This window comes from Cyphellophora attinorum (genome assembly GCF_001299255.1).
Source record: "Cyphellophora attinorum strain CBS 131958 chromosome Unknown Contig1, whole genome shotgun sequence".
Taxonomy (NCBI): Eukaryota; Fungi; Ascomycota; class Eurotiomycetes; order Chaetothyriales; family Cyphellophoraceae; genus Cyphellophora; species Cyphellophora attinorum.
In genome coordinates, this window is record NW_017253229.1 from 1,686,540 (window position 1) to 1,708,203 (window position 21,664).

General features: G+C 54.2%; 12 protein-coding genes across 12 annotated transcripts; 7 read left to right on the forward strand and 5 right to left on the reverse strand.

Annotated features, from left to right (window-relative positions):
• Nucleotides 1-2,397: 2,397 nt before the first annotated feature.
• On the forward strand, nucleotides 2,398-3,167 carry AB675_880 (Mitochondrial import inner membrane translocase subunit TIM23; the record flags this gene model as incomplete). Its single annotated transcript, XM_018149288.1, has 2 exons — nucleotides 2,398-3,063; nucleotides 3,114-3,167. 2 exons carry the CDS (start codon nucleotides 2,398-2,400, stop codon nucleotides 3,165-3,167), a joined length of 720 nt encoding a protein of 239 aa, XP_018005545.1.
• Nucleotides 3,168-3,636: 469 nt separating this feature from the next.
• Nucleotides 3,637-4,609, reverse strand: AB675_881 (uncharacterized protein; the record flags this gene model as incomplete). Its single annotated transcript, XM_018149299.1, has 2 exons — nucleotides 3,637-4,414; nucleotides 4,497-4,609. 2 exons carry the CDS (start codon nucleotides 4,607-4,609, stop codon nucleotides 3,637-3,639), a joined length of 891 nt encoding a protein of 296 aa, XP_018005445.1.
• A 329-nt stretch (nucleotides 4,610-4,938) lies between these two features.
• On the forward strand, nucleotides 4,939-5,883 carry AB675_882 (Pre-mRNA-splicing factor syf2; the record flags this gene model as incomplete). The annotated part of the gene is made up of 1 exon (XM_018149310.1): nucleotides 4,939-5,883. One exon carries the CDS (start codon nucleotides 4,939-4,941, stop codon nucleotides 5,881-5,883), a length of 945 nt encoding a protein of 314 aa, XP_018005729.1.
• A 125-nt stretch (nucleotides 5,884-6,008) lies between these two features.
• Nucleotides 6,009-7,301, reverse strand: AB675_883 (D-amino-acid oxidase; the record flags this gene model as incomplete). The annotated part of the gene is made up of 1 exon (XM_018149321.1): nucleotides 6,009-7,301. One exon carries the CDS (start codon nucleotides 7,299-7,301, stop codon nucleotides 6,009-6,011), a length of 1,293 nt encoding a protein of 430 aa, XP_018005628.1.
• A 484-nt stretch (nucleotides 7,302-7,785) lies between these two features.
• Nucleotides 7,786-10,126, reverse strand: AB675_884 (Histone-lysine N-methyltransferase set9; the record flags this gene model as incomplete). The annotated part of the gene is made up of 2 exons (XM_018149332.1): nucleotides 7,786-9,969; nucleotides 10,022-10,126. The coding sequence occupies 2 exons, from the start codon at nucleotides 10,124-10,126 to the stop codon at nucleotides 7,786-7,788; spliced, it is 2,289 nt and encodes a 762-aa protein (XP_018005919.1).
• A 638-nt stretch (nucleotides 10,127-10,764) lies between these two features.
• AB675_885 (54S ribosomal protein L38, mitochondrial) lies at nucleotides 10,765-11,145 on the forward strand (the record flags this gene model as incomplete). The annotated part of the gene is made up of 2 exons (XM_018149343.1): nucleotides 10,765-10,795; nucleotides 10,847-11,145. 2 exons carry the CDS (start codon nucleotides 10,765-10,767, stop codon nucleotides 11,143-11,145), a joined length of 330 nt encoding a protein of 109 aa, XP_018005820.1.
• Nucleotides 11,146-11,319: 174 nt separating this feature from the next.
• AB675_886 (DNA-directed RNA polymerase II subunit RPB9) lies at nucleotides 11,320-11,814 on the reverse strand (the record flags this gene model as incomplete). Its single annotated transcript, XM_018149353.1, has 3 exons — nucleotides 11,320-11,370; nucleotides 11,418-11,507; nucleotides 11,557-11,814. 3 exons carry the CDS (start codon nucleotides 11,812-11,814, stop codon nucleotides 11,320-11,322), a joined length of 399 nt encoding a protein of 132 aa, XP_018005378.1.
• Nucleotides 11,815-13,653: 1,839 nt separating this feature from the next.
• AB675_888 (uncharacterized protein) lies at nucleotides 13,654-16,421 on the forward strand (the record flags this gene model as incomplete). Its single annotated transcript, XM_018149374.1, has 2 exons — nucleotides 13,654-14,912; nucleotides 15,794-16,421. The coding sequence occupies 2 exons, from the start codon at nucleotides 13,654-13,656 to the stop codon at nucleotides 16,419-16,421; spliced, it is 1,887 nt and encodes a 628-aa protein (XP_018005546.1).
• Nucleotides 16,422-17,487: 1,066 nt separating this feature from the next.
• Nucleotides 17,488-18,288, forward strand: AB675_889 (uncharacterized protein; the record flags this gene model as incomplete). The annotated part of the gene is made up of 1 exon (XM_018149385.1): nucleotides 17,488-18,288. The coding sequence occupies one exon, from the start codon at nucleotides 17,488-17,490 to the stop codon at nucleotides 18,286-18,288; it is 801 nt and encodes a 266-aa protein (XP_018005447.1).
• A 345-nt stretch (nucleotides 18,289-18,633) lies between these two features.
• Nucleotides 18,634-19,544, reverse strand: AB675_890 (uncharacterized protein; the record flags this gene model as incomplete). Its single annotated transcript, XM_018149397.1, has 2 exons — nucleotides 18,634-18,782; nucleotides 18,842-19,544. The coding sequence occupies 2 exons, from the start codon at nucleotides 19,542-19,544 to the stop codon at nucleotides 18,634-18,636; spliced, it is 852 nt and encodes a 283-aa protein (XP_018005395.1).
• Nucleotides 19,545-20,081: 537 nt separating this feature from the next.
• On the forward strand, nucleotides 20,082-20,498 carry AB675_891 (uncharacterized protein; the record flags this gene model as incomplete). Its single annotated transcript, XM_018149408.1, has 1 exon — nucleotides 20,082-20,498. The coding sequence occupies one exon, from the start codon at nucleotides 20,082-20,084 to the stop codon at nucleotides 20,496-20,498; it is 417 nt and encodes a 138-aa protein (XP_018005844.1).
• Nucleotides 20,499-20,799: 301 nt separating this feature from the next.
• Nucleotides 20,800-21,378, forward strand: AB675_892 (uncharacterized protein; the record flags this gene model as incomplete). Its single annotated transcript, XM_018149419.1, has 1 exon — nucleotides 20,800-21,378. One exon carries the CDS (start codon nucleotides 20,800-20,802, stop codon nucleotides 21,376-21,378), a length of 579 nt encoding a protein of 192 aa, XP_018005942.1.
• Between the last annotated feature and the right edge of the window lie 286 nt (nucleotides 21,379-21,664).

Sequence of the window (21,664 nt, forward strand, 5' to 3'; positions counted from 1 at the left end):
CTGACAAATGACGTTGCAAGCGCGCCAAAATCGTTGCTGCCATGATATCTTCTTCAGAGGTTGTCGCCACTTTCATCGATTCTAGCGCGACATGCCTATCAGTGCCATGACCCTACCGGCAGCATCGGCATGGTCATTGCGACAAGTTGTGGCAGAAAGCGCCAGGACACTGCTCAAAAACCCTTGACCAAGAACAGTGTTACCCATGACCACTTGCTTCCGTAACTCGTTCAAGATACCCGCTGCGATGGCGCGTACATCATCGTAAGGGTCTAGTACTAGTAGAATGAGCCGCTTCGCAAGAACTTCGTCGTGCTGCCAGTGACGGAAGGAAGTCTTCAGCAGCAGCTGCAAATGCCCTAGTGCTAGGATGTGTCGTGGGTAAGAAACGCCCATCTCCAACTCATTGCTCAGATGTTGGACGAAACGCAGCACAAACGTCTTGTAGCCCGCCAGAATTGCAGCATTGTCCGTTGACTCCTGATCGGCGGCTTCGAGCTTTCTAAGACCAATGTTGCTGTTGTCCAACCGTTTCAGAAATCTTTTGCTGATACCCATGATCTCACCGCGTTCGTAGGCATCATTGTCATCGCGGAGTGCGCGCAGAGCCAAACACAGACAATTCAGGGTCTTCAAAGGGATTGTAGCTTTGGTGGCGAACGACGCGGTAAGCAGATCGTACGCTTGAATCTTGATTCGGCTGTCTCCTGATGTCAGTAGGATAGTAGTCGACGAATATGGATCGTTATCTTCGGGGCCTTTCGCATTCAAACCCTTGAGCGCAGTGGTAAGAACATGCTGTAAATCTGTGAAGCGTTAGAGCATCCTATGCATCAGTAACAAGACATGGCTTACCGGTCTCCTTGACGTATTCTTTGAGCCGTCCAACTTTCAAAATTGCCAGATATAGCTCGATACTCCGGTCCAGCGATGTTGAGCTCGGATTGTAGAGTGCTTCGCATAACCTCCAACTATGTTCCGAGTCTAGCAACGCGGGGAGAACATTGTTCGCGAAGTCCGCAAGCGTGTCCGCATGTTCTTGTACGTACAGGCTCAGGCACGTGCTGCTTCTGCCACTGTCGAGCCTGAATCGCTTCTTTGACCCTCGCATAGCAGATTGAACAGCTTGAGGGCCGAGCTCCGCGTCTCAAGGTTGTTGATAGCGAAGAGTAGAGCAAGGAACAGGTCTTCCAATCCAGTCGAGGCTTTATTACGTGGTTGTCGAAGCATTTTGTGTGCAGACCTGCGTGTCTGCCATGATGTACCATGCTGTTGTAAGCAGTCCCGAAGCAAGCGTTCGAGGTCCACAGGCAGCTTGCTTTTTTTCAAGAAGCATGAAAGCGTGATGCACGAAGACTTCATTTTGCCGGCAGGTTCGTTTGTAATGATGGTGTCGAGCATCGCTCTAGCAGAGCGATTCAATGTCTCGATGGCTAGCTGTTGGTCAGAATGTTTGTTAAGGAGATGAATGAGAGTTTCAAGCACCTGTATCGCAGGTTTACTCCTTCCAGAAGCGAAAGCGTATTGAGCACACTCAAATGCATCTGCCCAGACCGCGCAGGACTCAATAAAATGGCGAATATGCTCGTCGGGTGATGTGGCGTAGGCTTTCAGAAAGACAGAGATAGCGTTGCACGCAGCAGTGAGATACTTCTCACTCACGCTGCGAGTCAATGCGCTTTGAACCAACCGCGTCCATAACTTCTGCAGAGGAGCGAGCGCAGATTGATCGCTGCCTTCCGATCCCGCCAGGACTTTTCGAGTGTTCTGACGAGCGAAATCGAGAAGCACTTGCTGTTCCAGGAGTCCAACCTCGCCTTCCGCAAGAATACTCATCTTTCCAAGTGCCCGATGCGGAAGGTACGCAGGAAGTGAGACCGCTCCAGAAGAGGAAGGCTCGCCCGGTTACCGTGAAGCAGGCACCCTGCAGCAGACAACGTTCTTCCCTGATGATTCCTCTTCACAGTCTCTCCCATGCCTGTCGAGTCTGGGACATTATGGTTGAAAAATAGGTGGTGGACCCCATTCGCTGCAGCAAGATCACCACGAGCTGTACTCCGAGACTTGCCACCCCAACAGTGAGGACAGACTTCGACAACGTTAAGCGACCCTCAAGCCGAAGTCTAGGCATACCGCGAATTTCTTAACGCAACTCTCCCTCGTCACGAAGATCGAAATGTTCGGACAGACCTTAAGATCTGATATTGCACTAACCCCAAACTTGACTAGATCGATCTCCGTACTTTTCCGCCGACGAGCAGCCGGCGCATCGAAAAAGTGACCAGTCGAATCGCCTTGCTCTCGATAGCACCCATCATTCACTTCAAGACCATCGCGTCCCTTCTTGTACTATCTCCCTTAATATTCCCTACACTCCTTCCTTCCGACCCCACCAAAATGTCTGTCTGGGACGCCTTCACCGGCCGGAAAAAGTCGTCACAACAGCAATCACAGCAACAACCTCCGCCTCCTTCCCCCACAGACTATGCATCAACGCCCTCATCACCCTCATCATCGTCATACGCCTTCACACCCTCAATACCATCCACAGACTCCTTTCTCGGCAGCGCCTCTCTCCCCGATGCCTCCCAACTACATCCCCTCGCCGGCTTGAACCAACAAACACTCGACTACCTCTCCCTCGACGAATCAACACTCTCCTCCCTGCCCGGCTCCCAATCAGTCCTCCCCTCCCGCGGCTGGTCCGATGACCTCTGCTACGGCACCGGCAGCGTCTACCTCGCCGCGCTAACCACCGGAGGTGCATGGGGTCTGATCGAGGGCCTCAACCGCGTGCCTGCTTCCGCGCCACCGAAGTTGAGACTGAACAGCGTGTTGAATAGCATGACGCGGAGAGGGCCGTTTATGGGTAACAGCGCGGGCGTGGTGGCTATGTGCTATAATGGGATCAACTCGACGATTGGGTATTATAGGGGACGGCATGATGCAGGAAATAGTGTCGCGGCGGGCGCGTTGAGTGGGATGGTGTTCAGGAGTACCAAGGGAACGAAGCAGATGCTTATCAGTGGGGCGGTTGTGGCGGGGATCGCTGGGGCTTGGGCTGTGAGTACAGTGCGTATTGGGTGTCGTGCAGGAGTACTGACTGTTGCTAGATCACGCGGAAAGTGGTGTTCGAGCCGCCGGAACCGAAGCACGAGCCGATATAAACCACCTCCTCGCGAAAATCCGACACCAATCCATCGAACATGTACCATCAACGAACAAAAACCAACCTGGCACATTACGGCAGTGAGCCAGGGAATCCTCACTCTTCGAACTCCTGTCTTTCTGCATAGCGTTTTGGCGAAGCCGGGGGCCGGCTTTCTCGCGGAGAGCGAAGGGGAGATGGTGTACAGAGTTGATGAGACAAACCTCTACGATTTCAGAGCGGCAGACTCGGGGATGTGATAGAAGAGCAGAACAAGGCGAGTATCTCGATTGAAGCTCAATGAAGTTCTCTGTTCAGTTTTGTGGCAGTGGATGCCAGACGACCTGACAGTCGGGATGCCTTCTCCCTTTTTTTGGACAGGACAGCCTTACGCCGATATTTATGCTCTTCTATTGATCTCCCAAGTATTGATACACCCACCCAGCCGTCAGCGATAGCAGCGACTCTTCATGTCCGTGCCCACCAGCCTACAGCCTACAGCATCGTCCTCCGCCACGCCTTCGCCGCCAAGGCTCAATCCCCGCCGTATCAACCACCCCCTTCGCCTCCCCACTCACAATCCCCTCCACGACCGCCTCCGCCACCAGATCCGCCTTCAATGGCTTCTCGACAGCCGCGCCAAACACACTCGTCAGCCTCCCGCCCAGCATTTCGTTGAATGTATTCCCCACCGCACCCGCCGCCATGATCGGTAATGTGAACTTCCTACTGCTATCATACAGAAACCCTGGCCGTATAAAGACATTCCGCATCTTCACAAAATTCGTCGCAATCGCATCCTCCGCCTCCCTCTTCGTAGTAATGTACCGCTTCGGCAGCATAAACGTCCCCGCAGCCGCGGAAATATAAACAAAGCACTCCACCCCCCCAACCTCCTGTGCTTCTCTTGCCAGCGCAATGGCGGAGTCCCGGTTCATGAGCTCATATGTGAGTTGACCGTCTTTCTCCCCCTTCCCCAACTCCTCGCCGGGTTTGCGGTCGAGCGGATTGCTAGCGGCGCCGGCTTTGTACGTGGAGAACGCCCGCTGCAGGCCGGAGACAGGTGACTCCTTGCCGGTGAGGACGCCCTTGTAGTCTGCTTCCAGCAAGATTCCCATTGTGTGGACTACAGCAGTCGCAGACTTGAGATGCGGTGTGTACGAAGCGGGTTTCAACATGTCGCCCTTGGCCCATGTGACGGAGGTGGACCATGGCGGGGGTTCTGGGGAGGAGGTTATGCTCGACCACTGGGGTTCGCCGGAGCGACTTTGGAGAGTACAATGTCAGTCGCTGTGCTCGACTCTCTCATATAGCCTGAGTTAACAGCAAGGGAGCCAGGCAAGCTCACCTTATACTCGTGACATCCCACCCTCTCGCAACAGCGGACTTGCATATGCGCGAGCCCAGAAATCCCGTGCCGCCGGCGACGACGAGCTTCTTTTTGGCAGCGGAGGATGCCATTTCTCCTCTGTATTCTCCCTCTACTGCTTCAGACTCCCTCCGGTCGTGTAACAGGGTCATGGAGACATGTGTGAAGTGCCTGCTAAAATGCTTCTGGTTGTTGTTGCTGTTGCTGTTTCACCAAAAAAAGCATGTGAAGACGTCATGATTGGAGATACGCTAACCCTAACCCTTGTTCGATCGTTCTCCGACAACTTAACCTCATCCTCGACTTTTTGTTCCAGAGATGTACCGACTTTCCCTCACTTTCACTTGACGACGAAAGCACCCTCGCCTTCCACGGTGCCACGCATACGATCCACACAACTGATCACTTCGCCGCGATAGGAATGGCCTCCCCCACGAAGAGGCGCAAAATCACCCCATCACCAGAAAACCAACCCACCCCAACAGTGACTACTAAAGACACCACATCACCAGCCGATGCAGCCTCAGCCGATGTGAACTCGGTCAACACCGTGTCGCCCCAAAACGGAACCGATCCTTCATCGAAACAAGACACCCAAACCTCCTCCGCAGACCGCCTGGCCCGCTTCAAAGCCCTCCGCGCCCGCGCCACCGCCTCAACACGCTCCAACCTTCAAGCCGCGCAGGACGAAGCCTCCCGCTCCGGCGTCGACCCGACCCTCCTCGCCTCACTATCTCGTCGGGCGGACATAGCTCGCCATAAGTTACTTCAAGCCGAAACCGAGGACGCAGACGGCCCCGGCGCATTCGAGCGCAAGCGCGCCTGGGACTACACGATCGAAGAATCAGAGAAATGGGACGAGCGGATAGCCGAGAAGAAATCCCGAAAAGACAACAACGCCTTCCAGGACTACGGCGCCGAAGCCGGGAAGATCTATGAGCGGCAGATCCGCGCACTAGAGAAAGAGGGGACGAAGGATGGTGGGAGGGCGAAGAAGGAGTACGATGCGAGCAAACGCGCATTGCTCGACTCTGCGGCGCGGAATGGGGATTTGGAAATCGTCGAGCTTGCAGATGGGGAACTCGTCGCCATCGACGCCGATGGCCGCTTCTATGCTACCTCTGATAGTACGGATTTCGTGGAGCAGAAGCCCAAGAAGGAGAATGTAGATCGTCTAGTCGAAGACCTGCGGAAAGCAGAGGAAGTGAGAATGAAGAAACGAGCGCAGCGGAGAGGCGGAACCGATGAAGGCGACGTCACATACATCAACGAAAAGAACAAGCAGTTCAATCTAAAGCTGGGCCGGTTCTACGACCGATATACGGTGGGCATAAGGGAGGCGTTCGAGCGCGGGACGGCGTTGTGATGACGCTTGCGATCGGCCGCTGGAAAGAATGGGAGGCTCCGACTGCAGCACGATGCTGGATGTAGTGGAAGACGGGACCGGTTTTATGCCCAACTGTTCTCCTCTGAACAAGCTATCCGTCTCCTTCACAGCCTCGCCTTTATCGCCCTCTTATACTCTTGTCCCCCGCTCGCCCGACCATCAACCAACTCCACAAGCCGCTCCGCAACGCCCCAGCTCAACTCATACCCCCTCCCACCCAGCCCATAGCCATACACCACCCTCACGGTCTCCGTATCCGCCACACCTTGCCCTTTTTGACTCGAGTCACTGCTACTGCTGCTGCTGCTGACATCTTTCACCATGACCACTTCCGTTAATTCCGCCTCTAACCTCACCCCGCCCTCCCGCCACGGCCTGAAACCCACAATATCCCCCACCACATCCAGCTCCCCATCCCTCCCCACAAACTCACCCAAAAACCACGCCCTCGCCCTCCCCAACAACCCCTCCCTCGTCTTCCGCCTCGGTAGCGCCTCGTGGTCCCCAATTTCCTTCGTCCCTCCGACGATTGTGCCCCCGCCGCCTGGTCGGGGGATTAGGAAGGACCAGCTGCCGTCGCGGCACTGCCTCGTCACCGTCTTAGGGAACTGCTGCTTCACGAGAACTGTCTGCCCGCGGATTACGCGGCAGACGGGGTCAGGGAGGAGGCCGGTGCCTGTGGCGTCTACTATCGTCGGCGCTCCCCCTCCTGCTGCTGCTGCTGCTGCTTCACGTCCTTCGCCGGGGTGCGAGGGAAGGAACCCCAACCCCCTCGCCAGCTCCACCGCGTGCGCGAAAGAGTCGACGTGCGCCTGCACGATCCGCGCTCCCCTTGCTTGGATGCGCTGAATCAGAAAAGGGAGGTACAGTGCCGGGTTGACGCAGTACGTATTATAGGTGCAGCCCCATCTGACGGGCTCCGCTCTTGGCGATGATGCGGCGTTGAGTGTAGCCAGGTCGTCGGCGGTTAGCACGTGGAAGTCGTCGCCTGGTCCAGCGTAGACGTCTCCAGTCCTCAGCGCAAGCGTAGCAGCATCAGGATCGGTTTCGAGATACTCCTCAGCAGGGATCCGCGCGATACCTGAGACTGTCTCCGGGTAGGTGGAAGCAAGTTGGAGCATACTGGCGTGCGTACGGAGAGCGAGCTCCCTCTCGAAAGCAAGTTGAGGCGTCGAGGCCGGAATGGGGCGGTAGTGCGCGCCTGCCCAGAGGGAGGCGTAGGATGGCGGGATAGTGGAGTGTGGTGAGGTCGGGATAGTAGACGCGAGGATCAGGATCGGGCGATGGTGGGTTTGTGTAGTGTTGGGCGGTGCTGAGGGTGGGAAGAGGAGTTGATGCGCGAGGGTAAGGGCTGTCACGCCGGCGCCGAGGATTATTACTGGATCGGACGGCGCCATCGTTCTGGAGGCGAGTGGTACGGCCTGAATGAATGCTGTGATGGTCGTGGCGGTCGATATGGGTAACTCGCTGGGAGAGTGGTGTCACCTTGCTTCTGAGTCTTTGCCCGGCCGTCAGACCATCAGTCCAGTCGTCGCTCAGAGATATCTTACTTCACATCATAGGTGGAAAGACCAAAGATGGAATGATGGATCTTGGGTACAAGTTTATCGCGAAACCGGGAAAGTCCGCACGCCTTGCTACAACCATCTTCGTCGCTCTTGTTCTGAAGGCTGCGCTCTAATCATGCCCATCCATAAGCCGGAGCCTGCTCGAGCACCGCTCATGTGGAGGGAAAACTTTGAACTGGACGGAAGCAGAGCGAAAGTGGAGGTCAAAGAGGAACCGAGACGTGCCAAGAGGCAATCCCGACCTCGAACTTATCCAACTGAGCTACACGTACACAACCCCCCTCTCCCCCGGCGTACCCCACCCAAAGCGATCCTAGCGCTTCATGTCAACATTGACATACACCCGGCTCTCCACGATGCGTCCACTGCGCCGCCTGCCTTCGCCGTCAACACCCTCTTCTCGCATTAGCTCGCCCAGCATTCCGATCCCACCGTTGTGGTAACCCATCGGCGACGCACTCCCGTCTTCTGTGCTTTCACGGAAACTCTGTCCACGGCCTCCGCCATGGTCGCTGGTTTCTGTTCCACTGCGCCTGCCCTGCCCGTCCAACCCCTTCAGCCCGACCCAGTCTTCCTCGCCCATGCGCTTTGCTTCTTCCGCAGCAATCAGCAGACCCTTGCGGGTCATCTCTTTCTCCTCTTCCGGCCCCACGAACCGATGGATTGTGCGATGGTCCATGACCCTCTCCTCGTCATCTCCGCCCCCTTCGACCCACGACCCTTTGCCGGACTTGCCTTGCCGGCGATATGCTGAGAATGTTCCGCTTCCTCCTTCATCGGTCTTCTTCTTGCTCTTCTGCTGTCGCGCTAACAGTATTCGGATATCTGGATCGGTCTTGGGCCAGGGAAAGCCGTAGAGCATAGAGTGACGCTCGCAGCGTGGACATTCACGACGCGTCAAGTAACCATTAGACTGCAAGAAGAAGCCGTGGCAGTGGTCGTTCTGGCAGCGGACCCATTTGTCGTGTGGTTGGGCGAGAAGTCGTCGTGTGAGAACGTAGTCGCCTGGAACGCGTATGAGGGGCGAGATGGTTTGCACGGAGAGGGCGGCCGTCGTTTTCGTCGTGCTGATAGGAGCGGCTGCTTCGATCGAGGGGACCACTGCGGGCGTGACTTGGAGGGTCGGCTCAATAGATGCGACTGTTGAGACCTTGGTCATGGAGAGCCTTGTCACGCTCTTCGCGGGAGCGGTCGGGAGCTCGGAATGAGCATCCTTGAAGATGTCGATCATCTCTTGATCGGCGCCGAGTGCGTTCGTGGTGTCCTCCTCGGCCGGCTGGATTGCTATATTGTCGGCTTTCGTATTCATCAAGTCTGTCAGCTCGTCTGTCTCAACTGTGACTTTTTCGATCTGTTCTATTTTGACCGTGATGGTGTCGCCAAGTTCTGCATTTAAGCCATTCTCGGACTCGTGACTTGAAGGTGACGTTGTGGATGGTGACAGAGGGAAAGACTTTCTCCGAATGCTGCTGCTCCTTCTGCTGACGCGATTTCTGGTGGGCTCGGTCCTCACATTCTTGGGCGAAGGCAGGTAGCGCCCCTTGTTGTCTCGTTGTGGGGTTGAGAGCTCGTCTGTACCTGCACGAGAGACTACAGTAATTGCGTCTCTTGCCCCATCGGCGTCTTCTTGTGCGATCTCGGAGTTTGACGTGCTAGGTGGTGTCCATGAATATTGTAATTTTGATGGTGATGGTCCAGCTTTCAGCTTCTTCAATGATCGCAGAGTTGAGGAGTCTTCTCGCTTACGCTTTTTGTTGCTTTCTGCAGCTCTCGCAATGTCAGGAATGGGCGTTGAAGAACCACTGCCAGGTTGAGTAAAGGCAGCCCGGGAAGTCCAGCCATTGCGGCTATTGGCTTCACATGTGGCGCATAGACATTCAACATTGTCGGGACCGAAGTAGCTCTCGCCATACGATACTGTGATCTCCTCGCCAATATCGATATTCCTCGTTGCGACCACTCTCATGCTGTCAACGCCCTCCATCTGCAGACGGGCATTCGAGTTGCAGTCATGGTTGGCAAATCGAGCCGGGCCAAGAAACATCTGGTCGCTCTTCTTTCGGTTGTTGACGACTATGCTGAAGTTTCTGTTGGTGATATCGAGATCCATTGACTCCTCCGTGGTCAATGGTACGAGTGTACCAGTCAAATATTTGATGACCTCGCCTTGTCTGATGCGCCTTCTTGCTGTGACAGCAGCTTCATATGTGGTGATGGTGTAGCGGTTGGTGCTGGAGACTTCCCACGGGCAGTCTGTCTGGTACATGAGGATGTACTTGCGGAGGTGTGCTATGAAGTGCTCCCTTTGTGATTTCGTCCTGAGGGTGGACTGGTACCGCTTGAGTCCGGACAGATTGAGCAGGACCTTCTCCGCTGCCTCGGGATTCTTGCCGACAATAACATGCTCTAGCAATATTTGAGGGATCTGTTCCTCCTTGATGCCGCGGACTGGGATGTGCTTAGGTCGGTACTTTCGAATCTTGAACCTGTAAAATGCCTATGTCGTGATGGTTAGCGTCTGAAAGGTGTAGTGCTCGACGGGCGCGTACATTGTCGATCATGACATCTGAGCACACGTCGTCATGGCCAGCCAATTCAGCCAGAGTGAGCGGCTGCTTAGGCGGGCCGTCTTTGCCCTTGTGTTTACGCGGCATGGTGTCGAGTGATGTATTTGCTGGAAACGATGGTGGAAGCAGTAGAAGATGAAGTTGCGACTCTGTTTAAGCGAATGTGGAAGTGGCTCGTGTGGGAAGAGCAAGGGCTGCTTGGAGGCTGGGACAGCGCATTGGGTGACCAAGGAAAGGGCGGCGCGCAAATGCTGAAAGTCCGAGCTCGTCCGTATTAGTTGCGCGTGGATGCTGACATTATGATCGCATAAGACCTAGGAAATGCGATGCAAAATTGCGAGAGAATGATAGTCAAGTCCGCGTGGATATGAGATGGGGGAGGAAGCGTGTGAGGAGTGAGGAGAGAGTGGTAGAGTTGCAGCCATCGCCCAGAGGGGCCGAGTCGCGACGGCCAGACACAACAGTCGATCCGAGGCCAAGTAGCCAATCGTAGTCTCCGAAAAAGCTCCACTATCAACTTCATCTTTCAGCTTGCTCGTTCATTACCCGCTTAGACGGCATCGATAACAGTCCAATCACACTTGTTGGACATGCTGCCACGATGATACAACTGAAGGCGCGTTTACTATGGATCTTGATGGATACAGGCTGTGCTGACGGGTCTACAGACGATGCTTAATTGCATCGACAATTCTGGCGCAGCCGTGGTCGAATGCGTTGCGGTCATGAGAAAAAAGGTCAAGGCGGCGGCCATCGGTAAGACGAAGAAAAATAGGTATACCGAACGCAGCTGATGCGCGCATACAGGAGACCGAATAATAGTCGTCGTCCAGAAACAACGAAGCTTCGGCGAGGGCTCGAATGCGACAGGCGTCAGTATCTCGAACAAAGTACGAAGAGGAGACATCAGACACGCCGTCGTTGTCCGCGCGAGGAAGGAACAGCAAAGGCCAGACGGCAGCAATATTCGATTTGACGACAACGCCTGCGTCCTCATCAACAAGAACGGCGATCCGATCGGTTCACGATTGAATGGTGTGGTGGCCACTGAGCTGCGGAAAAAGCAATGGTCCAAGATTTTGTCATTGGCGCCAGTGCATGTATGAATACTCGTCTTCTGTTGTCTATACGGACTCTTGTTCATAGCGCGGCGCTGGGTATCTGAAAATGCATCTTTTCTTCAAAACATCTGAACGCCGACCAGGATTTCCAGCTTGTCAGCCTCCGGTTCCCCATCAACGCCTGTACGAGATTCAAAAGTTCACATCGTCGAATACTCTTTATACGGTCGTGAATACGTGATGGCAGTTGAGGCAGACGTAGTACAATTTCTGGCGGCATTAGCAGTTTTCTCAAAGAGTTTCTCGACGTGACCCACCATGGTCGTATCACCGCCTCGCTGCTGCGACTGGAAGTAGACAGTATCTTTCTCCCGACACCGTGGACATCCTTGTTGCGCTCTGGGTAGCTGCTCCACGGTCAGTCCTGAGTCGATCGAATCAGCGCCATTAGCCTACCGTAGGATCATTGGCCACATCTGTAGTCACACCAGCCGTCTCCGTCACATTGTTTCCGAGCTCCCTTCTGAACGTGCACGACGGGTTCGACGACTCGACATGGTGACAGGCCTTGCAGAAGTAGGTCAAAACCCATCCATCGCCTGCTCGTGTCTCTTTCGGGTACAGGAGATTCGAGCATTCTTGACAGAACTTGTAGTTGACTTCGGTCGAGACAGCGTTGCCGCCGTCTGCGGCTGGCGAGCCCACAGCAGACATCGTTCTGGACGATGCGGGCGCTGGAGATTGTCCTGTGCCTGAGGAGTCTATTCTGCGGCTGATGTGACTTCTCGGAGACTTTGCGTCGTGAGAATACTGCGGTCGCGCGAGATTCCGGCGGCTAGTGTGGTCGATATGAGATGTCGCGGGTAAATCAGGTGTATAGAGGCGATTGATGGTTCAGTGAAGGCAACTTTCTGGTCCCTGGCATCTTTGGTGGATTGAGCACGTGATGTGATTGGTCAGCCTTGTCTCCCCGCCAACTGAGGAAGATCCCCCTCCGCATTTCGAGTCTCAACAACAGCCACTCTTAGACATTACGTACTACTTCTCTCGCGACGTGAGCCGGGCAGGGGTTGATAACGTGCATAAGATCTTATCACAAGTCACTCGGCACATTATGGTATGTGATATCACAATGCGACATCTTCACTCACTGAGATCACACAGGCTGACAGCGGTCTCCCACCCGACTGGGAAGTGCGCCACTCGAACTCGAAGAACCTGCCCTACTACTTCAACTCGAAAACTCAAGACTCACGATGGGAGCCGCCTGAAGACGCCGACACCGAGAAACTCAAAGTCTACATGGCGCAAAACCACAGCGCTTCTCAAACTCGCATGGACGGCGCAGCCGGCGACGGCAAGATTCGGGCAGCGCACCTTCTGATCAAGCACAAAGAAAGTCGACGGCCCTCAAGTTGGAAGGAGCAGAACATCACACGCTCGAAGGAGGAAGCCATTTCCATACTCAAAGGCCACGAAAGCGCAATCAATTCCGGCTCGACCACTTTGGGCGACCTGGCTGTGTCCGAGTCAGATTGTAGCAGCGCAAGGAAGAGAGGCGACCTGGGCTTCTTTGGAAAGGGCCAGATGCAAAAGGAGTTCGAGGACGCCGCATTTGCGCTCAGTCCAGGCCAGATGAGCAGTGTGGTCGAGACGGCTTCCGGAGTCCATCTCATTCAGCGGTAAGTATGCCCAACGGCTGCGTAGTGAATTTGTAACTGACTGAATACAGAATCCAGTAGAACCGTCGCGAACGATGCGTTCAGCGAGTGCGGATAGCGTTCGGCAAGCACACCCGACTGTATATTTCCAATGGCGTGCGTTGGGTAATTGCTTCCTCTGCTCTGCGCGTATTGCGCTTGCTTAGCGAAAAAGAATAGGGCGGCTTCGAGGTCCGAATATCATTACTTTCTAGCACAAATTCCCTTTCCTGCGACCACTTACACTAACACTCGAGCTTCCGTGAGGAACAAGGCAGCCTCAAGGCGTCCAACTATTGACTACCCAATCAGCGTGCTAACATCGCTTGGCGTCCACCACCCCCTTGTTCACAGCAATCTACGGCGACACGGCGAGTTCTGCAGCAATGCCTACCATCGAACCAGCCAATGCACTCACAACAATGCCAATGGACAATCCCCTTGTTGAGTACTTGACCTTTTGGAAGCGCGTCATTGTGCTCGCCTCGACTCGACAAAACGCCTTGTTCTAAGATCTGGCTTTGTGTCGCAGCTCCGGCAGGCTACAGTCCGATGCAAGCCTGCGCGTCGGGCCATTGCGAGGCGGTCAGGCCGCTGGTGTTGAAAGGCATCTTGCCCAGTACTCGACTCTGCCAAAGACGCCTTTGTTTTGATATGGACCGTCTTTGTCGACAGGCCTTCGACAAGGACGGTTCACAGGCTCATCATGCCTATAAGGAGGACTGTACGATTCGCTACGAAGTTCGAATCTGATCCTCACCCAACTACGTCAGCTTATAGCAGCCACACCAGCCATACCACCTGAGCAGATCATACCCGCAGCGCAATTTCTATCATCAACGCAATTGCAAACATGCCAATCCACTGGAGAGGCGTGGTAGTGCTGCTCGGTGATATCATCGCAGCATTCGTCGAGAATCGTCAGGCTGCTGCTCGGCCTAATCCACCCATGAATCACAATGTCGATCCTGATGCTGACCTGCGCAATGAGGTAATTGATCTGATTCGGGACCTAGAGCGTCATCCAGACGTGCAGCATGATCCCGAAGCTCCTGAAGACGTGGATGACATTCAGGCCATGGATAACCTGCAGCTCCTTCAGATGCGGTTTATGTTGCTCCAATTACGTGCCGAGTTGGATGAGCCTCCGCCAGCCCACCTGATCAACGGCCCAAATGGTCGACGCATAGGCACCCTCCGAGAATTCGTCGATCAGCACTACCAAGCTCGCCAGGACGCTATCGTTCGAGCAGGGATAGCTCAGGGAGCCCAGAACGCTCAGAACGCTCAAAACCCGCAGAACGGACCTCAAGCTGTCAACCTCAATATCAACGGCCAACATGCCCAGGTTGTTCACGTGGGCAACATTGGAGTCCATGACTTGCTCGACATACAAGCCGCGGTGGACGAAAATGAGCCTGTCAACTTCAACATCAACGGTCGCAACATCCAAGCCCTTCCTATCGGCCCTATTCAAGGCATAGGCCAACATACTGTCCAAGCCATCGAACGAGCTTTGCACGATCAGAACCAACCCGCCGCCAACGCCGAGCCCAACAACATACCTCAGCTAATTCAGCACCTCGCCACCGTCGAGCAGCTCCGAGACCAACAGTACCACCAACTTCGCACTGAAGAGTTGGCACGACGGACACGGAACCCCGGCATCCGCGAGGAGCAGCCGGAACAGCAGCGCTTGATCGATAACAACCTTTTTACACTCCGGACCCAGCTGCGGGACGTCCGCGCCCAGCTACACATCCTTCGTCAAATCCACGACGGGCCTGTCAATATCGAGCAACGTCGGCACGATGACGTCCTCGCGATCATCCGTGGTTACGCTACACAGGCCACGCCTCAACCTGCACCGCCGCGGCAGCCGCCTCCGCTAGTCGCCCCAAATAACCAGATCGCCCCAAACAACCACCTTCCGAACGTGTACAGGTTGGAAGCTGTACCACGGCGGCAGCCACAAGCACATCCGATGTTCGCCCCACACCATCACACTCGGAATGTGCATACTCTGGTAGGCTTTGATCCGGACGCGTTGGAGGATGAGGATGATCGGCGGTGTCCGATCTGTCTAGCTCAGTTTGAGAATGGGGATCGGGTGTGGACACTGCCTTGCGCCGTGTCGGGACATCGTGTCCACGCGGATTGTATCCATGAGTGGTGGCGGCGAGGGCGGCTGAACTGCACTAGATGTACACGCTCCTTTACCTGGCGATTAGATAACGCGGACTAAGGTGAGTAATCTGCTTCCTCTGCTTGATACTTGGCAGAGATGCTTCTGAACAGTGGCTTGGTAGACCTTTCCGGGATATCACGGTGTTAGAGTGATTCTGCATTACCTAGGTAAGTCATCAACGACCAGACTCACAGTCCACTTGAGCCCACAGACATTGAGTAAGGCAATAGGTAGGCGCTGAATGCGCTGACTGATTTGTAGACCACATGAAATGAAATCCGCCCAACAACATTATTTCGCTCCTGCCTAGTTTCTGATCGAAACACCGCTTCGTAGGTACTAGGTCATGTAATCGCTTGGCAACGGACGAAGTGTTCTTTCCTGACCTGAACAACACCTCACTTGATCCTCATCGTCTCTCCTTGCTTCGCAGCACCAACACTTCTCAACGTGTCTAGGTGCATCGTTCTCGCATCTTTCCGTCAACAACCGAGCATTCACAACTTCGTCAGTTCTAGAAGAGTCATTTCGATTCGAGATCCCAAACTCCGAGACGACATGTTCACAAAACCGCCTGCAGCGCACGCGCTCGAACGCCTACTCCGCTTCGTACTGGACTCGATCGATACCAGCAATCTCAGTCCGCTTAAGGCTTCTTCGACGGTGGAGTGATCTTCCTTCTTTGGTTGACAATCCTCTTCGTCACAATCTTGGACCCGGCCGTCGTCCTCACGACTGTAGTCACCAACGTCTTCTGTTGCCTCAAGCTCATTACAAGATGGCATCCACGTACAACGGTGTACAGTCGCCGTCTCGGCCGCGTCACCAACAGCGAAGTGGTCTGCATCCTCAACGGCACTCTGTACATCCTGTACCAAAATCCGAGATGGATCGCGTACCAAGTTCAGCGCTTCTTGGGACTAGGCGACCATCCGATGCCCCTCAGAATGGAGATCTTCTTCGGTCATGCTCCGGCATGTGTCTGGTTGGCGGTTCAGTCATACCTGTGCTACCTCGCTCTCTTACGAATCTACCGCAGACACAAACGAGGCTGGCCGGAAGAAATCGCGTGGCAGGGAAGATTTGACTTCGCGCTACGCGCGTTCGACATTCGTATCGAGCCTGGCGAGTTCACCAGTCGCATCCGGCAGCAGCCGAAAGCGCCATTTCACCCAATGTTCGAAGTCAAGAGGCACAAGGTCGAAGTACGGACTTTCGTCGGAACCCCAGACCCTGAGAAGCAGTCCGATTTCGATGACAAGAAGTGTGTGGTCTGCTGGGCAGATTTGGCGGAAGGTCAGAAGTATTGGGAGTTGCCCTGTGATCACAAGCATCGATTCCACCAAGACTGCATTGAGGAGTATTGGAAGCAGGAGTTTCGGTGCCTCAGATGTACCAAGGTTCTCGAGTGGCAGCTAGCGGTTAGAGAGTAGCATGGAGGGTTCAGTGAGCTGCTTCGATGGAAGACAACTGCACAGATGGCGTTCTCTTTCTTCCGAGACACGGGAAGTGGTCACCTTTTGCCGATACGACCTGGCTGCTGGACCTAAACTACCCGCGTACGCTTCGAGACTAATTCGAGCACTGCACGACATGCCAGTTCGCCCAAGGCTACTGCAGTTCTGCTCTATATTGTAGATGGCGGTACCTTGTCAGCATGTTCAGCCGTTATCCCAGCATGAACTCAATAAAAGCCACCTTCAATGTAATCCCCTTCCCCTTCCCCTCCCTCTCGTCAAATACGCACAATGTTCTCACCAGCTTGAACCCATACTTCGAAAATACCTGCATTCTCTGTCCACCAGACATCATACCCTGCCTAGTCCCCAGCGAACTCACCAGTCTCGCGCCCAAATCCACCATCGCACTTCCATGAACACTTGCCTGGTATGCTGGATGCACAGCCAAGACGCACAACTCTGCTTTCCCTCTAATAACCTCGCTACGAGTCCTCCGCATTGCTCCTGCCAGAGCTTAGAATAAATGCAACTAACCATGATGGCATGGGAGCGGGAGTGCAACGGGAGTCCGCTTGAGACAGGCATTCAGAACAGAGTACCAACGACGTTCCACGGCTACAACTCAGGTCCTGCCTCAAATCTCATACATTCAGCTTCTCACTATGACAGCTGCACGTTTCTCTGACACCGCTGACGACCGCTACGGTGACTACACGTCCTGCACCCCGAATCGCGTGCATCGCCGACTTTGCTACAAAGGCTATGGTTGCGGAAGCATTGTTCGCTGCATGATCGATTTCTTTGCCGGCTTCATGTCGTCTTTTGTGTCATATTTCCATTGTCGACTCCATTGTCGGGTTCATTGTCGGAGGCCATGTCAATAACAATGTCTTTGTGCCTCTTGAGAAGATAGAAGATACGTCATGGACGCGTACCTGCCAACCTCTCATCATTTCGTCAAGAAGCCAGCTTTCTGTGACAGGCCATCTGCAACGCAACATCAAAGCCAGGCACACAACATTCCCGGAAGAACGGCAGCATGCGCCTAGCACCGGTCAGCGAAGCATTACGCTTCATACGGCCCCGACTTCTCGACGCACTCCTAGGAACCAATCGCAACCTGGTCATGCAAGCGTTCAGTCTCCCACCCCAAGTCTTCATACTCTGCATCACTATCGCCGCTACGCTATGGGACGCTCTGGTAATCATCGTGAGCATTCTGATCGGCGTCGACATCTTTCGTGATCTGCTTTTCCCAAACCCCGAGGTCCGCCAACGTGGGATCGCTCCCTTCGGTCGCATTCAGGTGGTTTGCGCCAGCATCAGCGTCGCGTACTCGATGTATCGACTCTCGGGATGGAGTGCACACCAATCTGCACACATTGCTCAGTGGATCTTGGGATTTGGCGACCAACCAGTATCACCTGCGATGGAGCTCGTATTTGGCCATGCTCCAGCATGTGTCTGGTCAGTGATTCAAATCTTCCTGTGCTATGTCGTGATTCGTCCAGGACTTGACGACGAGGGAAGAATAGAATGGTTGGATCATACACTCGACCTTGCGCAGCGGCAAGTGGCAGTACACCCGATGTACGCTGTCGCCAAGCACAAAAATGAGGTACGTACTTTCAGCAACGTCCCTGCTGCCGAATTCTGGGCTAACGCAGGAAACGAAACGTGCCCGATCTGCTTGGCGGACTTTGAAGAGGGCGATAGATTCTGGACGCTGCCCTGCAATCACTACCTTCATGAATCTTGCGCCGAGGAATGGTGGAAGCAGAGGCTTACTTGCGTTAAGTGCACAAGGACATTGGAGTGGCGCTTAGCGATCAAGGAGTAAGATGACGAAAAAGAGTAGAGGGCAACATGGCGATGATAGGATGATCAGCAGAGGCACAACAGTAAGTACAATTCCTACGAAGAGAGTGTCAAGAGGAAATGAGTCTCTGCTCGGGTCTAAGTAGTCGGATCTGTGCCCAGATGTCTCACTATAATGTGACTGAGTTTCACGACCGTATGCGACCACATGGGGTTGCATAAGATAGGAATAGTACGAGATTGGCATACAGGGTAGGAATTTATATCCAGATCACGACCTCCACTCAGTGACAGCCCTATGATGTAGTATGTGCCGAGGATACTAAGTAGTCAGCTTGCAAGATTATTAGCAATCTCGATATAATTCCTAATCTGCTCCTGCTGCATTCGCCTCTACTCCTTGCATCTTTGAGATTCTGAATTTGCGTGTGGCTGGTCGCTCAGCTGCTCCTGCCCTGCGACTCCCGTCCCTGACAAGCATGACCCATTCATTACCCATCACTCCTTCATCGCCAGCTGCCAAACGAGTTCACGTCTGCATCTTGGGCATCTCATATGCTCGCGCAAGTACTGACGGCAGCACGCTTCGTGGAAACGATGGTCGCAGGGCAGGTTCAAGATTTTGTGGCCAACCTCGAAGTCGTTGAAACATATCGGGCAGCAAGTATCGTCTTGGTCGTGGATCGGGAGGTGGCCGTTTCTGGACGATGAAGCAGCCGCAGACGATCGGAATCGATTCATCTGGTGGCGCTGAGTGGTCACCTGGACGTGCGCTGTCTCTGGCGGTGGTTGCTGATCTGTCGGTAGGCTCGTGACTGTATATATGTCCAAGATGTGCTTCTCTCGAACGAGCCACGTAGGAGTGGCCCATTCGCGCCAGAGAGACATGAGGAAGTTGTGCGCTACATCCAGTAACGTCGCACTATATTCGATGAATGGCTTGAGAAGCAGGATCTTCACGGCCAGGACAACGGGCGTCGTTGCGGCTTCCATCTGTTTGAGTACCCATTCCTGAAGACTCATACTGTCGGGCGGGCCGTGATAGATCTCTAGCACGTATAGCGCGAGCTCGATATGGTAAGCGACCACGGTGAACCATCTGAACGCACTAAAGACTTTGCCATTGTAGTAGACTCGGTGCCATACAGTCCTTGGCTTGATGAGCAACATCAGCGAGGTGACCGTGAGGAACATTGTGATGGCGATGTGCACATAGTGGAAGTTCTGAAATCCAGTATTGGGATACCTGGGGTCGTAATCGGTGTGTTTTGAAGTCATCTCGGAAAAAGCTGAAACCGCGCGAGTTGCCTGATGCGAGAGATAAACCAGAATAGACTCCATGGCAGAGATGCTGAGAGATGAATGAAGACCATCACATTTTGTGCTGCATGGAGCAATAAGTACATCTGGCGGACTTTAGCCAACAAAGCAATGCCATCGTGACCGAATGACAAATGCAGACAAAGATTGGTCGCGCCTGGTGCTGTCACCTCCACGTCAAAGACAAGGACCTGGCTGTCTTCATACAACGACCCATTGGAGTTGCAGAAACCAGGCAGACTTGGATCTGGGCAGACGCCAGGGAGGTTGCTCATACACAAAGGCAGGTCGTTGTGGACCCGTGAAGGCGTGCTTCGGCAAGTGATGCTTTGAGCTGTTGCATTGAATCACAGAACCGAAGGCTTCACAGGTACTTGCCTCTATTGCCTTGTTGCCCTAGATCGGCGCACATCGTGAGCATAAAATCCAGGAACATTCTCCAGCTTCTCCTCTCACACCCAACACCAGAACAACAGATCTGTTCTCGCCACCACAATGGATCCCAGGCCTATCATTTTCGTTTCACCTCCCGTCCTCGACGATCTGTCCGACTATGGCTTCTACTACTTCCCCTGGCTGGACTATCTGTTCGGATCCGGGCAGGTTTTCGACGGTCAATATAAGTCATATCCTGAAGAAGCAGTCTCAGGCCAGGCCATCAGCAATCTCCTTCCAAGCAACGTCATGGTCCCGACCCCTGCTCCGACTCCTGGTTGGATGTATCCAGCTATGACTGTGCCTGCAATAACGTTCAACGCGAATAACACCATCAGCATGCTGCCATTCAGCCACGTGGGCATGGACGACCCTGTCACGACACTGTTCGCGGCGGTTCCTGTGCTGATGGTTCTTGGCGGCGCGATATGGGGTGTTTCTTGGATGTTCAAGAAGCGCGCCTGGGGTCGAAAGTAGATGTACAAGCACTGGAAGGCGACGGGGGACTTGGAAAGTGAAATCCGGTTTCATCGCTCAGCCATCATGAAGATGCAGCTGACGACACAGCGTGTGCCATCGAGACGCATAAGGGATTTTCTGGGATGTACAGTCGGAAGGGGACGTGAAGACATGCTCCAGCAAGTGACGCTCTGAGCCGTTGCGCCAGCAACAAAATCGAAGACTTCACAAATTCCTACCTCGTCTTTCCACTTGCCCCAAACGTGCGGCTTAGATTGTCAGCTTGAAGACCACAGATCATTCTCACCTTCTCCTTCCCATGACTTCAACATATCGCATCGATCTCGCTTCAACAACGGATGCCGGGCCAATCACTTCGGCCGAACCTGTCCCGTCCGAACCGCTACTTTTGAATGGCCCACCCGACGATGGCCTCCGATACTATTCCTGGCTAGACTTGCTCATGGGGTATCGATCGACCCACCTACCCTACATCTCATACCCCGAACAAGCACTTCCCGGCCAGGCTATCAGTGATGTCCTTCCGAGCAACGTTATGGTTCCAACCCCTTCAGTATTGGGTGTTGACGCCAATCCTGCAATCATAACCGGCACCACCGCTATGCCAGCTTTTGGTCATATTGGATTTGACAATCCGCTTGCTACGAGATTGGCCCCGCTTCCAGTCCTCATCACCATCGCAACTGTGACCTATGGCGCATTGATGTATGGCGCATTCTTGGTGTTGAACAAGCGAGTGGTGGGAAAAAAGCCGAAATCCAAGCAGAGAGATACGGCATGGCAGGAAACAGAGGCGCCATCCCTCGGCTGTCATGAAGTTATAATGAACGCCACAGCCTCCACGCCATCAGCGCACGAAAGGGCGTCACTGGGATGATCGCATGAGCCGAGGGGCGATACGACGTCGGTCGCGATGTGGCTTGAACGGATGAAGACATGATTATTTTGAAGCCGTGGATCTGGCGATTGGGAGGCAGGGAACTCGAAAGGGTCACCATCGTCTACGCCCGGGTTCTGCGCGGCGACGCGACAACATCGCCATGAGAAAGCAGCCAGATAGCAGGGTGATGACCTTTCCAAAGACACCCTACTTCATCGTTACTCAGGCGTATTGACAAGAAATGGAAGGTAAAAGCTGCCTACAATGTGGTTGTTTCTTGACC